The 14,125-nt window shown below is 40.9% G+C and overlaps 1 protein-coding gene across 2 annotated transcripts in view; it reads right to left on the bottom strand.

Annotated features, from left to right (window-relative positions):
* Nucleotides 1-14,125, bottom strand: part of pdlim7 (PDZ and LIM domain 7) — a 142,395-nt gene that overhangs the window by 81,181 nt on the left and 47,089 nt on the right. For both annotated transcript variants that reach the window (XM_078231039.1, XM_078231040.1), the window contains exon 2: nucleotides 11,015-11,166. In XM_078231039.1, the coding sequence (XP_078087165.1) occupies nucleotides 11,015-11,166 (152 nt within the window). The remainder of the gene's footprint in view (nucleotides 1-11,014; nucleotides 11,167-14,125) is intronic.

Below are 14,125 nucleotides of genomic sequence, written 5' to 3'. Positions count from 1 at the left end.
AGTGGACTGGGATTCGTTCAGAATAAAATAGGAAGCTTAACAGTACTTCAATCAACGGCATGGTTCTGAAGTTGTTTTTAGGATACTGAGGTTTTCCCCCCCATTTTTTTTTGCATCACTTTTAAGCGGCTATGCCTTTAGTTCCCAAAATCATAGGCTCTGAATTTTTCCCAAGTAACTTAACACAAGCAAAGACCTACACCACGTTTATTATGGCACGTTTTCATACATTTATATCCTTGAATTTAAAGTCCCAAATTACTTCCAGTGATTCAATGGCCCCTCTTCTCCCTGCCCACCGGGGTGAATCTTCCAGTGTCCTTCAAAACAAAGTCCCCTTCACTCAATCTTCTGAGCATATTTGAATGGACTTCCAGCAGCACACCATCCAGTGGTGTTTTTTTTGATCTTCAACTCTGCACAAGAAACTTTACTCCTTCAAAGGGGGTTCTGCCTCACCAGCATTCTGCTTTGTGATGAGTCCTAAATAAGACTTTTTTTTTTCCTCTACCTGGCATAGCATCACTTACTTTTGGCCTGGTTGCCTCAATGGTCGGCAAGCAAGAACAGCTGCATGCTCCTTTGTGTCCAAGCATTAAAGTTCACACCTGACTTTCAATAAGGCATAACATGCACCCCCCCTATCCCCATGGCAATCAAATCACACTGGGTAGAGTTAAGTACAACTTCACATCATTCCCCCATTTTAGGGCATCCTGTTATACCTTAAATTGAAAGAAAGAGGGGTTCAGCTGTTTTAGTACTCTAATAGATGTCTGGGCTCTCATCCATACAATAAGAATTGGCTAAGAGACAGTTCATTAAAACACCTCAATCCCAGAGAAAACACGGCACAGCTCTGACTGTGAGCTCTGCTGTCAATTGCACAACATTTGTTTACACAAGGTTAAGCAGTTTCTATTGCTTGCAGATTCAGCTATTGAAGCATTTAATCGTTTGGATGATTTACGCTTATTGTGCTGTAATAAAACGATTTTTGTTAAAACAGTGGAAAGTTATGATTTACAGTTTATTTTTAAAGATTTTGTTTACATATCCTTTTGTCACTATGTGAGTCTATTGGTTCTATACGGTTTATGGTAGATCAGTAAGCATGGATTTGTCACAAATTGGCATGAGGGGAATATCTTGGCATGGAGGGCATGAGGATGACATTTTAAAAACTTAACTTTTGAAAAGATTTCCTCAGACTATAGTTCATGACACCTCTGATGTGCTGTGAATCACAACTCACTGAAAACCTGTCCTAACTCTACAAAAACTGCAAGGATTAGGACCTGCCCATCCATGCAATGGAGCCGGCCAGGTTGGGAGTACAGGATGCAGAGCTTGTGACCGAAACTAGCCACACCCTTAAAAGGCAGTCCCGAAAACCAAAAACACTGGGAATGTGATTAGGAACCGGGTCCCAGTCACTATAATTAAATGGTTCCCAAGTCATCCCAACTGAAAATTCAGACCATAAAGTCGAGCACTCATAACGCTGCAAATTCTCGTTGTCCACCAGCATATTTAGCCAATCAGCAAGAGGCACACATTTTCAGTGGAACGATCGAGACATCTTTCCAATTTCTTCACACCATTAATTCGTCCCTTCCATTCTTACATCATCCTGGGGGATGGGAGGGTATTTGTATCTCTGGCATTTTCTTGCGGTGTACATTCCTTTGCTATGACACTAAACGAGAAAGCCACAACTTGCATCACTGCCTAATTCAGGGCTGAAACAAAGATATTCAAAAGACGTGGACAAAATAAGCTTTGTTTAACGTTAAAACTTTTAGGACGAAAGCTCTGATTAAAGAAAATAGCTTCCCTATCTCCCAAACATTACGCTGTTAAAATCAGAACCACAGTCACTAGTTCTGGAATTCTAATCAGAAACAATCTGATCTAAGAATCTATAAACAGTAAAGTGATAAATGTCCTTTCATAATTTAGACAGTGTTAACAAGTCTGGTTTTAAAATAGCATGCAATAGAGCTATAGGTTGCTAAAAGGTCTTTATGAAAGGACACAACAAAAATATTAAGTCACATGCAGAATTTCTTTTTTAAAAATGCACTGCGCTTTGAAGACTGAGGTTTTTTTTTCAAATCATGCAACAAGAATCACGATCCAAGTTCAACAAATCTGAACCTCGTTTTGTTTTCCATTATTATTTCCAAACAGTCTTTCAATATTGTGCTAGATTCAAGGAAATGTACCAACCCTTCCTGAAAAGTACAGAACATAATTATGCTCACAATCTGATCTTACGATTCAAACTAACATTATTGCCAAATCTTTGGCCCAACATCAACCCCATTTCAAGCATGGATAATTAAAGTTAGATTGCCTTTCCCTTTAAATAAAAAACTAACAAGCTCCAATATTGAAGCAAGGAATAGGATTTCATTCTTCATTACCCAAGGTTCTAAACTGTTAAGTGCTTCCATATTAAGGAGCACTAAAAATTCCTTGAAGGAACATTTTATTTAAGCATTTGGTTCGAATAAAAACTTCTAATGAAAGACATTATAATACACAAATTAAAGTTGTTTATCATAAAAGTGGACTCCGTGTGGCATTGCTCACATATTATCCATGTCATGGAATTGAAGTAAAAAAACTGGACGGTGAAAAGTATTGTTTCTTGCGCACTATACAGTCAAAGCATACTGTATATCGGCTAAATAGGGAGAAGAAAAGGAGAGAGTGCAGAATATAGTGTTATACTGATAGCTAGGGTGTAGAGAAAGATCAGCTTAATATAAGGTAGGTCCATTCAAAACTCTGATGGCAGCAGGGAAAAAGCTTCCATCAGACGTTTGAAGGGATCTACCTTATATTGGTGCTTATGGAAACACAGGGCTGGGAAACAAGCAGGATATAATGTCAGAGTTAAAATAGGAAAGAGCGGGACAACTTTCATGTCAACAGGCAATAAATAGGTGGTGAGGTAGTACGTGGTTAAATCCAAAATTTGAAGCAGAGGTTTGATTACTGCCACCAGTGCCAGGTTAAAAAACGGTGCGAGTGGCAGCGTCAATTTTCCTTCGGCACTCCTTCACAAAAATATGGAAATGCGGAGAGGGAATTCTTTAAAAATCCATAATGGAATGCAAAAGGAAGGTTCGCTTGCTGATTCTTGGGACAAAGGATTTGTCTTATGAAGAAATGTTGAGAAGGTTGGGCCTATACTGTATAGAAGAGCGAGAGGTGATCTTATCACAACATAAAAGATTCAGAGGGTACTTGACAGGGTAGGTACTCAGAGGATGTTTCCTCCTGTTGGGAGAATCTAGAACTCGGGGGCACAGTTTAAAAATTAATGTTCTCCACTTAAGCCAGACAAAGAGGAATTCCTTTCTAGGGAATCATTAAAATTTGAATTATTTTCACTGCAAATGAGGCTAGGTCACTGGATAAAATCAAGACTTAATTAGACAGATTTTTGATCAACAAGGGAATCAAGGTTAAAAGGGGACAGGCAGGAAAGTGGAGTTAAGTCTGCAAACTAGCCTTCTCTTCTTTCACAGTCCTGAGGGTCGAGGATAACTTGCTTCCACTCCAGCGGAGGTGGGTTCTGCGGTGGCTGAAGAGCGTGCAAACTGCCATAGGTTTGGCAGGTGGTGTTTGACAAGGTGGATGGGTGGGACGCTCTGGACTGGGCACTCTCTGCTGTTTACACTTAGCCTCTGTGTGCCCCACCCAGTGACACTGGAGGTGATTGGCGTCTTCACGCATGCTTCTTCTCCAGTTTGTGCGTTCTAAGGAAAGTGATCCCCATGTCAATCAGCCATAATCTTACTGAGTGGCAATTGCTCCTATTTCTTATTTTTATATTTCCTGCCCACATGCCCAAATTTAGGGCGGCAATTTCAACAAAGTACTGAGAGTTTGCAATCACTGTACTTAAACCTGTTGGAGAACTGTACATGCAAATGTTTAGGGACACAAGCACAAACACATTTCGAGTTACATCACAATGATTTCCTTCTTGTTTTTAAAGCTGTGTTCTATGATATATACAGGGTTATACAATCTCCAGCAGTCACCCAATAGAACGCAGATTGACAAACTTTCAGATTTTCACCTGCAAATCAACATCAGATTTTTACTTGTGTTAGCTTAGTTTTTAAAAAAAAATGAAAAATCATCTTGGAAATAAATCCCTGATGTTCTGTCCAAAGTCCATTACCTCATCACAGAAGTATGCTAGAAAATCTCCATAGGGAGGGGTGTGGGTAGCATACAATTTAAAACATTATCATTGAAGCATTAAACTCTCATAGTAATTACTCAGAACATGTTCAGAGAAAAACATGCACAATTTATTTTCAGAATCAGGTCCTACTTGTAACTATCGGTGAACTGTTGGGACTAATATTACCACCCCAAAAGCCTGAAAAACATTGTTACTAATTTGATTAAAAGTACATTTTAAACAACAAAGTTTTTCAGTGTATTCCCACAAAAACAGATGTTTTGCATTTAAATACGTTTTAGTTGGAGATGCTGATGTAGTGGTGCCACTGGTTATTAATCCATAAAAGGTAGCCAAAGGCTCTGGGCACGTGGGTTCAAATCTGATCAGAGCAGCTAGTGGATATTAAGTTCAATTAACATAGACATACTAATGGATTGGGCAGAAGAAGTTCAATGGAGAAAAGTGAAAGGTGATTCATTTTGGCAGGAAGAGTGTGGAAATACAGTATTAAGTAAAGGAAGAAACTCTAAAAGGAAGTGCTGGAACAGAAGGACATTGGTGTATCTGTATGCAAGTTATTGAAGGTGGCAGGACATGTGGAGAGAGCAGTTAATAAAGATTTTATCAATAGGGGCATTGAGTACAATTAGAAGGAGGTCATGTTGAACTTGTATAAGACACTAGCTGGCTCTCATCTGGAGCACTGTTTCCAGTTCTGGGTGGTATATTTGAGGAAGGACATGGAGAGCACACAGAGGACAGTCACAAGAATGATTCCAGGGATAAGCAATTGTAGCACTGAGGATAAATTGGAGAGGTTGTGACTATTTTCTTTGGAGAATAGAAAGTTACAGGTATTCAAGATCTTAAGGGGTATGAACAGGATAAATAGTGAAAAACTTCCCCCTCAAGATTACATCGAGAACTAGAAGGTACAGATTCAAAATAATGAGCAAACGGAATGAAAATGGTGTGTGGAAAATAAATTTTCATCCAGAGGGTGGTTGGAGTCTGGAACAAACTTCCTGAAAGGGTGGTGGTGGAGACAGGTTCGATCAAGATATTCAAAAGGAAATTGGATTGCAAACTGAAAAGGAAGAAAGGTTACGGGAATAAGCGACGGGGGTGGGATTTCAATGAGCCAGTGCAGGTTGATGGGCCAAATGGCCTCCTTCTGCATTGTAAAGATTGTGATTTTGCAAACTGAATCTGAAATTGAAAGCTAGTCTTGTTAATGGCGACATCAAAATCATCAATTGATGTAAAAACGCAACTGGTTCTCTCATGTCCTTTGGGAAGGAAATCTCCTGTCCTTACCTGCTCTATCCTACATGTGACTGCAAACCTACAGCAACACGGTTGACTCTTAACTGCTCTCAAGGGTAATTCGGGATGGGTAACAAATGCTGGCTTTGCCAACGATACCCAAATCCTACGAACGAAAAAAAGCTTGGCCAGAAACTGCAATTCCAGTTTACTGGTGGAAATTGCTGTTATGACAGAGTATAAGAGCAAGGAAGTAATGCTGGAGCAGTACAGAACATTGGTTAGGTCACAGCTGGGAGTACTGTGTGCAGTTCTAGCCACGTCACTGGAGGAAAAATGTGGTGGACTAGAGGGGATTCACCAAGATGTCGTCTGGGATGGAGCATTTGAACTACAAGATGAGATTGAATAAGCTTGGATTGTTTCCTTTAGAGCAGAGGAGGCCGAGATGGGGGCAGGTTTGAGGTGTATAAGATTATGAATGGTATGGACAGGGTGAATAGGAAGCAGCTGTTCCCCTTGGTTGAGGGGTCAATCATGAGGGGGCATTGTTTGGGGCGAGGGACAGGAGACTCAGAGGGGATTTGAGATAAAGAAAATTTCACCCAGAGGGTGGTGAGAATCTGGAATGCGTTGCCTGGGAATATAGTGGAGGCCGGAAACCTTACAACCATTAAACAATATTTGGATGAACACTTGAAATATCATAACATTCAAGGATATGGGACAAAGTGCAGGAAAATGGGATTCGCGTGACTTTACTGGTAGCTATTGTCAGTACAGACTTGATGGGTGGAAGGGTCTTTATGATGTTTGCAAGATAAATCATATAACCAAACCATTGCCAAAAAGTTTGTCCAAGCAAGCTGCTCTGAAAAAAAGAGGAGAGATTTTCCGGTCCCATCCACGGCCATTTTTTTCCAGTCCTGTCGAAAGTCACTGGACTTTTGGCTGCCTCTCCTGCTGCGGGTGGTAACAGAAGATCTCAGCCAGAGATCCTACTTTGCAGGATCCACCCATGGAGGTTACGCATCTCAAAAGATATGCCATACAACACAACATTTTTATCACCAGTTCTAGTGCCCAAACATACAATACCATATCACCAGAGAATGTTATCATTTAATTCCGTTACCTCTCCTCTCAAAATTGAAATTTTCAAATTTCAGAACGTTTGATGGTTACAATCTTAGCAATGGGAGATCAGGCAGTGGAGCATCAGAAACATGAAACATTAATTTTAACTATTTATTTTATATCAATAAAAGTCATAGCCTTGCGCAGGAATGTTGTCAAAATAGCCATGACAAGTATTACCCTCAGCAACATCTCAACAGCTGCGTGGCAAGGGGTGCATAGCCGCAACAGTTTTTCTTCAATATTTGGCACATATTTGAAATTGGAATGTTATTGATCCGTATGGCTCAGTGCTCATTTATAAAAATCAATCGAAACATCAGGTGACTTGAAACTGTTTTGCAGCCACGGATGGATAGTTCAGCCGGAATTCTCCAATATCGCTCATGCCCTACCACCGCTGCCAGCAAGAACAGAGAACTTGGCACTCGGCCAAATCTCCATTCACTGCGGCCATGGGTGAGGTCGGAAATTTCCAGCCTTATTTTCTCTCCCCAATGTTTTGCAGATGTTACTACTTGTCTTCAAAATGAATCTATTCTCATTTTACCTCTCAATTCCATACTACATTAGATTACCCTAGTGTGCTTATGACCTCTCCATTCTGAATGTATGTAGCTAGTATATTCCATAATTTGATAACCACAGCCTCTGATGTTATACCCACCCAGTGAAATCCACATTACCTTGCCACATATTTGGTCTTAGTTCTGACTTCTAAACATGTTTTTACTACACAGGCTGTGCTTGGAACCGCCAGTTTAACCATTATCTTGATCTCCTCCATGCCCTTCAATGGGTTGTTGCTAATATTACACGGTCTTTCAATTTTTCAAAGTACCCTTTTAACTGTCAAAAGGCATAATCTCTTTCCTTTCATATCATCGGTTCTTTAGTGCCCCAATATTATTGTTCCATCTCATCTGATCTTAAATGAAAAGAGGACGGCTGCAAGGGAGGGGCTGTCTGCTTGTTGGCAGGGAGGGGTTGGGTGGCAGTCAGGAAGTTGATAGTGCCCTCTTCGATTTTGTGTGTGGGTAGGGAATGGTGCCATAGTTTTCAGCCATCAAGAATCTCACAGCCAAGTTCAATCCTATCCTCTACCATGCACTTTGCAGCAAAGGTCACCGAATAGTGATCAAGTGCAGAATGATTTATTCTTTTACTTCACTAAGTCAGGAGTAATGAGGCCAATTATAGCACACTTGCTCTCACCGAGCTAAGGTCATCCAGTCAGCATTTGAATGTGGAATTTTCCTGGTCTACGTGGGTTGGCTCAGCATATTGTGGTATCTTTAGCTTTGAGCCTTCAAGGAAATGTTTTCTGTATTTCTTTGGAATATAATGTATGTCACTTAATTATACATTATTTTCACAAAGTGAGTGAATGCTCTGTTGTACAAAATATAACAGCAAGATAAAAGTCCAGGTAAAGTATTACTAATGTTGGTTTGATTAAAAAAAAACCACTTAGGCAATATCTGGATACTTGTCCTCATTGTTGCATGTTCATGACTAAAGTTTCTCTGACTCTGATCATGGCAGCATAGTGTAGTTTGTTCATAATTATTTTTGAAAACCTGAGTGCATGATGCAAAGCTAGTGACTAATGCGGTGAGAAGAATGGAGGTAGAAGTCAGTGTTGTTATTAACAAGAACCATTTATGCACATTTATACCATGAAATTAATCACCGCTTTGGCTTCTTTGATCAAATATTTAATTTTTTCCTTAGTAACACTTAAATATGTTGTCTTAAAAGAGGCAGAGAGCTTTAGGAAGATAATTCCAAAGTCTCAGTATGTGCTTTGAGGGGTAACTGATCTGATCTGTCTCCAGAAAGTCACTCTGCTGGGTTTTACACATTCATGTAAATGAGAGGTGACTCAAATGATGTGCAGGTTAGGTTGATTGGCCATGCTAAATTGTCCCTTAATGTCCCAAGATGTATAGGTTAGGGGAAGTAGAGGGGTGAATACGTGGGGTTACAGGGACAGGTTGTGAATAAGATGCTTTGTTGGGGAGTCGGTGCAGACTCAATGGGCCAATTGGCCTCCTTTTGCACTGTAGGGATTCTATGATTTTCGAATGTAACAGAAACCTCTCCTTCACCTTGCTGGGGAAATGGGTACGGGCACTGCAGGATGAGGAAAACCAACAGGCTGAATATTACTCCCAGATACATTTTCATTGGCCACCCCACTAGCACTGGCTTATGTGGAAAGAGGCTCTTTATAGAGGCACAGCCCCACCTCACCTCACCTATTGTCCCCCCTTCAACTATTTATCAAATCCTCTTTCGAATGGTGCTATTTAATCTGCTTCCATCATTCATTCAGGAGGTGCCTTCCAGATCATTCAGTCCTTTCACATAATTGAATTCCCTCCTGCCTGACACCATTCTAATAAATTTCTTCTGCATCTTCCCCAAGGCCTTGACACTTTTCCCATCGTGTGATTCCTAGCATTAAACAGAATCCCCCAGCTGAGGCCGAACAAGTTAACATTTGGCATAACCTACCACCATGCTGTTGCAGCTACAATGTCAGAAACCTCACTGAATACAGTGGTGGGAAAGTTAGCTAATAAATTAATCTTTCCATTTGAAGCTTGTTCATAAAAATGCACATTTTGATGTTCTGATCAATAACACAATAAACTTCCAATGCCTTACCTTCCAGAATTTGCTCACCAAGCCAGTGTGTGAGAAAAGAAATTGAAATATGGTCTCTTACGTGAAAGGGTTGACACCTCTGGACTACGACATTCCTCCACTCAAACTATGACAGTCACAATACAGAAACAGTCCGGCAGCAAGATCTGCTGCTTCTCACTGTTCCCCATTTAAAGAGCTTTTGGGTCCAATTATCAATTCCAGTGTGTTGAACTGCATCAACATGGAGGAATAAATCTATTAGCCAGGGCTCGTCAGATAGAGATTCCTGCTTCTCCATCCAGACTCAGCAGCCCCACTGCCATTTTATGCTCCAAGGAGAGGTAATTGGCTGGAGTCATGACTTCCACCTCACAGGGGCAGAGGTCCTGCCTCAGACACCTGCCTGCCAAACCGAGTCCCAGCAGCAGCAGTCTCCAGGCTGGGGCCTACACACAGTCCCCAGATTCTAAGTCCGAGAGTCCAGGATCAGGTAAGTGTGAGGAAATCTCAAGGCAGGGAGGGGACTCTTGTGGGAGAAGCTGGGGAAGGAGCACTTGTGGTGAGCAGATCTTGGGTGGAGTGGCCAATGTGGGAAGAGGCTGTTTAGACAGGCACAGACCCACCTCACCTCCCTGTCCCCCCCCTTCAACTATTTATCAAATCCTCTTTCAAATCGTGCTATTTAATCTGCTTCCATCACTCATTCAGGAGGTGCCTTCCAGATCCTTCAGTCCTTTCACATAATTGAATGCCCTCCTGACTGACACCATTCTAATAAATTTCTTCTGCATCTTCCCCAAGGCCTTGACAATTTCCCATCGTGTGATTCCCAGCATTGAATAGAATCCCCCAACTGAGGCCGAACAAGTTAACGTTCAGCATAACCTCTTTGCATTTGTACTCTATGCCTCAATTAATAATAGTCCCATTTCTTAAAAACAATAAAACAGCATTCTCAACCTGCCCAGCCATCTTCAAAAGATTTGTGTGTGTACACCCTCAAGTCTCTGGGCCACGTGTCCCATTAAAATATGAACTATTTAGCTCATATCTTTCATTTTTCTAAAAAACTATATTGTACTTAGTCTCCCAAAATAATTCAGCCCACAACAGAAATATAAATAACTTCAAAACCACTTTAGTTACAAATTTAGTTACTGGAGATCTTGTGGGAAGAAAGCAACATTAATGTTTTTGCCAACTATTGTCACTCCTGCTACTTTGTTATTGGAAGACAAAACCACAAATTGAGATAGTAATTGTTACAAAAATATAAAGCCACACAACACATGCATGAAGCATCTTTAAGTATTGGGGTCTTCAAAATGTTTGCCTTAGCTGAAATGAAGATAAATTGTGAAGTATAAATATAATCATTAAGTAATGCAGCCCCTCCCTCACACCTCGTCCTAATCTTCAATCTGTTTGGTCAGAGTTCAATGGAAAATAAAGGACTTAGCTCTCCAATACATGCAATGAACTATCTGATCAAACCATCACATTTTGAGCAGAGGAACACAAATGATATTTGTTTACAACTATAAATATAACATAACTAAGTCATTCATCATATTATACCATATGGCATGCTTCATGTCAAATTACAATTATCTCAGTTTGCAGGAAGACCACAGGATTACATTTAAGAGACAGGGTATACATCAACTATTCTTACATAAACCCTATTGTATTTATGAAGGTTACAAGTCACATTCCCCAACCCATGTTCTGCTGCAAACTTACTTCCCTAGGGAGAGCGCCAGGAATCCGAAGCAGGATTTGATTTTGTTCTGTGCTTCCAGATGAGTCATTCCTTCAGTATTTTCACCATTGATGGATAGCACAGTATCTCCTAGTCCAACATTCGCTAGGTCTGCCTTACCGCCCGGTGTAATCTGAAGCAAAACATATAATTTTAGTATTTTAGTGCAGCCTGAACAAAGCCTCCTAAAACCACTCGTGGATAAACAATGTGTGTGTGCTTGAATGATTAAATAGTTTCTACAAGCTTTGAGGATTTAATTATACGCAGTGAGGTTATTACAATATTTCACAGCCCTTTTATTGAAAAGAAGCCATCTTTTGGCAGTCCTAGACATTGGCCCATTTACAAGATATGGTAGCTGACTTGGTAATTAAGCATTGTCCTACATTATGTTATAAACTCAAAGAGGGGTTGTTCAATCTCCTGCTATAACATTTGTTGGAATCCCAAAGGAACTGCTTAAATGTCCCTTTTCAGCGGATTTACACAGTAGGGTGATGACACTGATGGTTCGGGGGGGTAAATCTCCAATTTAAGCTGTGGTAGAAGCATCCCAGCTCACCATTTAAATTCAGGGTTGCTGTTGTATGTTTGGTTGTTTGGATGAAAATATACAGGTTGGGACACACACATTAGTGCGGTCTTTAATTACGTGTTAATTATCTCCCTTCTTTGAAATGTCAGATACAGGAAAAGTTTGAGATTTATATTAAGGGTTGTTTGGGGGACCACATCACATTATATGTAATTCAAATGTTATAATAAATGCAATTCACATGCTGTGCAGATGCAATAAACCCTCTGTCTGGAAGGATGAACACTGATTAAAAATGTTTTAAAAATGCTTTGATTTGGCTTCTGAAAATGTATCTGGGAGTAATATTCAGCCTGTTGGTTTTCCTCATCCTGCAGTGCCCGTACCCATTTCCCCAGCCAGGTGAAGGAGAGGTTTCTGTTACATTCGAAAATCATAGAATCCCTACAGTGCAAAAGGAGGCCAATTGGCCCATTGAGTCTGCACCGACTCCCCAACAAAGCATCTTACCCAGGCCCTAGCCCTGTAACCCCACGTATTCACCCCTCTACTTTCCCTCACCTATACATCTTGGGACATTAAGGGACAATTTAGCATGGCCAATCAACCTTCCTGCACATCTTTGGACTGTGGGAAGAATTCAAAGCACCTGGAGGAAACCCACACTGATGCGGGGAGAACGTGCAAACTCCACACGGTCACCCAAGGCAGGAATTGAACCCGGTGCTGTGAGGCAGCAGAGCTAACCACTGTGCCACTATGCCTTCCAAGACTCTTACCACTGACCAGAAACGTAATTGGACCAGCCACAAAAATAACATGGCCACACCACGTCAGGTCAGAGGTTGGGAATTCTGTAGTGATTTATGCACCTTCTGACTCTCCAAAGCCTGTCCAACATCTACAAGGGGACACAAGTCAAGGAGTGTAATGGAATGCTCCCCACTTGCCTGGATGAGTAGCCCCAGCAACATTTGAATTTCAGCACCACCCAGGACCAAGCATTCTGTTTAACTAGCAGCCTCTCCACCATGGCAGCAGCGCACATGTCTGCAAGATGCGCTGCTGCAACTTACCAAGACTACTGTGACATCACCTTCTAAATCCATGACCTCTTACACCTAGAAGCTCAAGGGTAGGAGGTACACAGAGCCACCACCACGTGCAAGGTTTCCTCCAAGTCAGACACCAACCTGACTTGGAAATATATTGCTATTCCTTCACAGTTGCAGGGTCAAAACCCTGGAACACCCCACCTAATAGCACAGTGAGTATACCTACACACATGGAAAAGCCCATCTGGTTCACTAATGTCCTTTAGGGAAGGAAATCTGCCACCCTAACCTGGTCTGGCCTACATGTGACTCCAGAGCCACAGCAATGTGGTTGACTCTCAGCTGCCTTTGGACAACAAGGGATGGGCAATAAATGCTGGCCAACCAGCAACGCCCATGACCCACGAGTGAATAAAAAAAGATCACTACAAGGATGCAGCAGTTCAGGAAGGCAGCTCACCACTGCCTTCTCAAGGGCAATGAGTGATGAGCAATAGATGCTGGCCTTGCCAGTGACGCCACAGCTTGTGAACCAATTAATTTTTTTAATTCTGTAAAATGACAACATTTCAGATATTGAGCAGTGTAATGCTTATTTCTTTGCAATTTTAATTCATAATCAGCTCCATGTTGAATTATATATTGTGACAGTGACTACTAATTTATTTTTGAATAGACAGCATGCACTCTGGACAGCTTGCGTCACCCCCAATGTAAATTATTTCAGTAAAAGGACAATAGATAGCCTGGAGGCACATTACTTTAGTGAGAGCCTGAATTGTAAATATTAATTTGTCTATTCTAAGCAGATTGAGGACGACAGTCATGGCTCAAGATTTAACGACCAGTTTTATTTCACACAAAAGATCCTAGTCGGGCGATTTCTGCAAGCAAGTCAAAGAAGGGATTTGAGTTAGCAGGTAGCTAAGGAATTAATGAGGTCCTGTTACAAATTACAAATTCAGGTTTGATATTGTTACCTTCTTAGGTTTGTCTTGCACGTTACCTAAGCGCATCATATAAAATCTGGTCTGCACTATCAATTGTACAATAACAGGGCTTAGAGGATAACAATAACACTCCCTTTAACCTAGACTGGATAGCTGATTGACAACCTTCAATCTTTCTAACGGTGGAGTGAGTTAACAAGAGGTGACGCAGGGCTTAATTCTACAGCTAGATGAATGTACAACGTTATAATTGGGATCATTTTGTTTGTTGAATACAAATTATCATCATTAATACTATGAAAATAATGCGAGTGCTTTCCTGTGCCATCTTGCTTGATGTAAACACAGATTAACTCCTCCACATGCTGCACTTTTTAAACCTGCCTTTGTTGGCTCACTGCCGTTTTTGTTGCAAACCTGCTTAATTCTCAATTGCTCAGAGTTAAAAAAATTCCATCCAACAATATGGGTGAAAAGGTGTTCATGAATTATGGAAACAAGGCACCGAATAGATTATTTACAGTCAATAGGAAACAACTTCGAGGCAAG

Source organism: Mustelus asterias, chromosome 16, assembly GCF_964213995.1.
Source record: "Mustelus asterias chromosome 16, sMusAst1.hap1.1, whole genome shotgun sequence".
In the NCBI taxonomy this organism is placed as follows: Eukaryota; Metazoa; Chordata; class Chondrichthyes; order Carcharhiniformes; family Triakidae; genus Mustelus; species Mustelus asterias.
The sequence above is the reverse complement of the archived record's forward strand: the minus strand, read 5'-3'. Positions and strand labels throughout refer to the sequence as shown.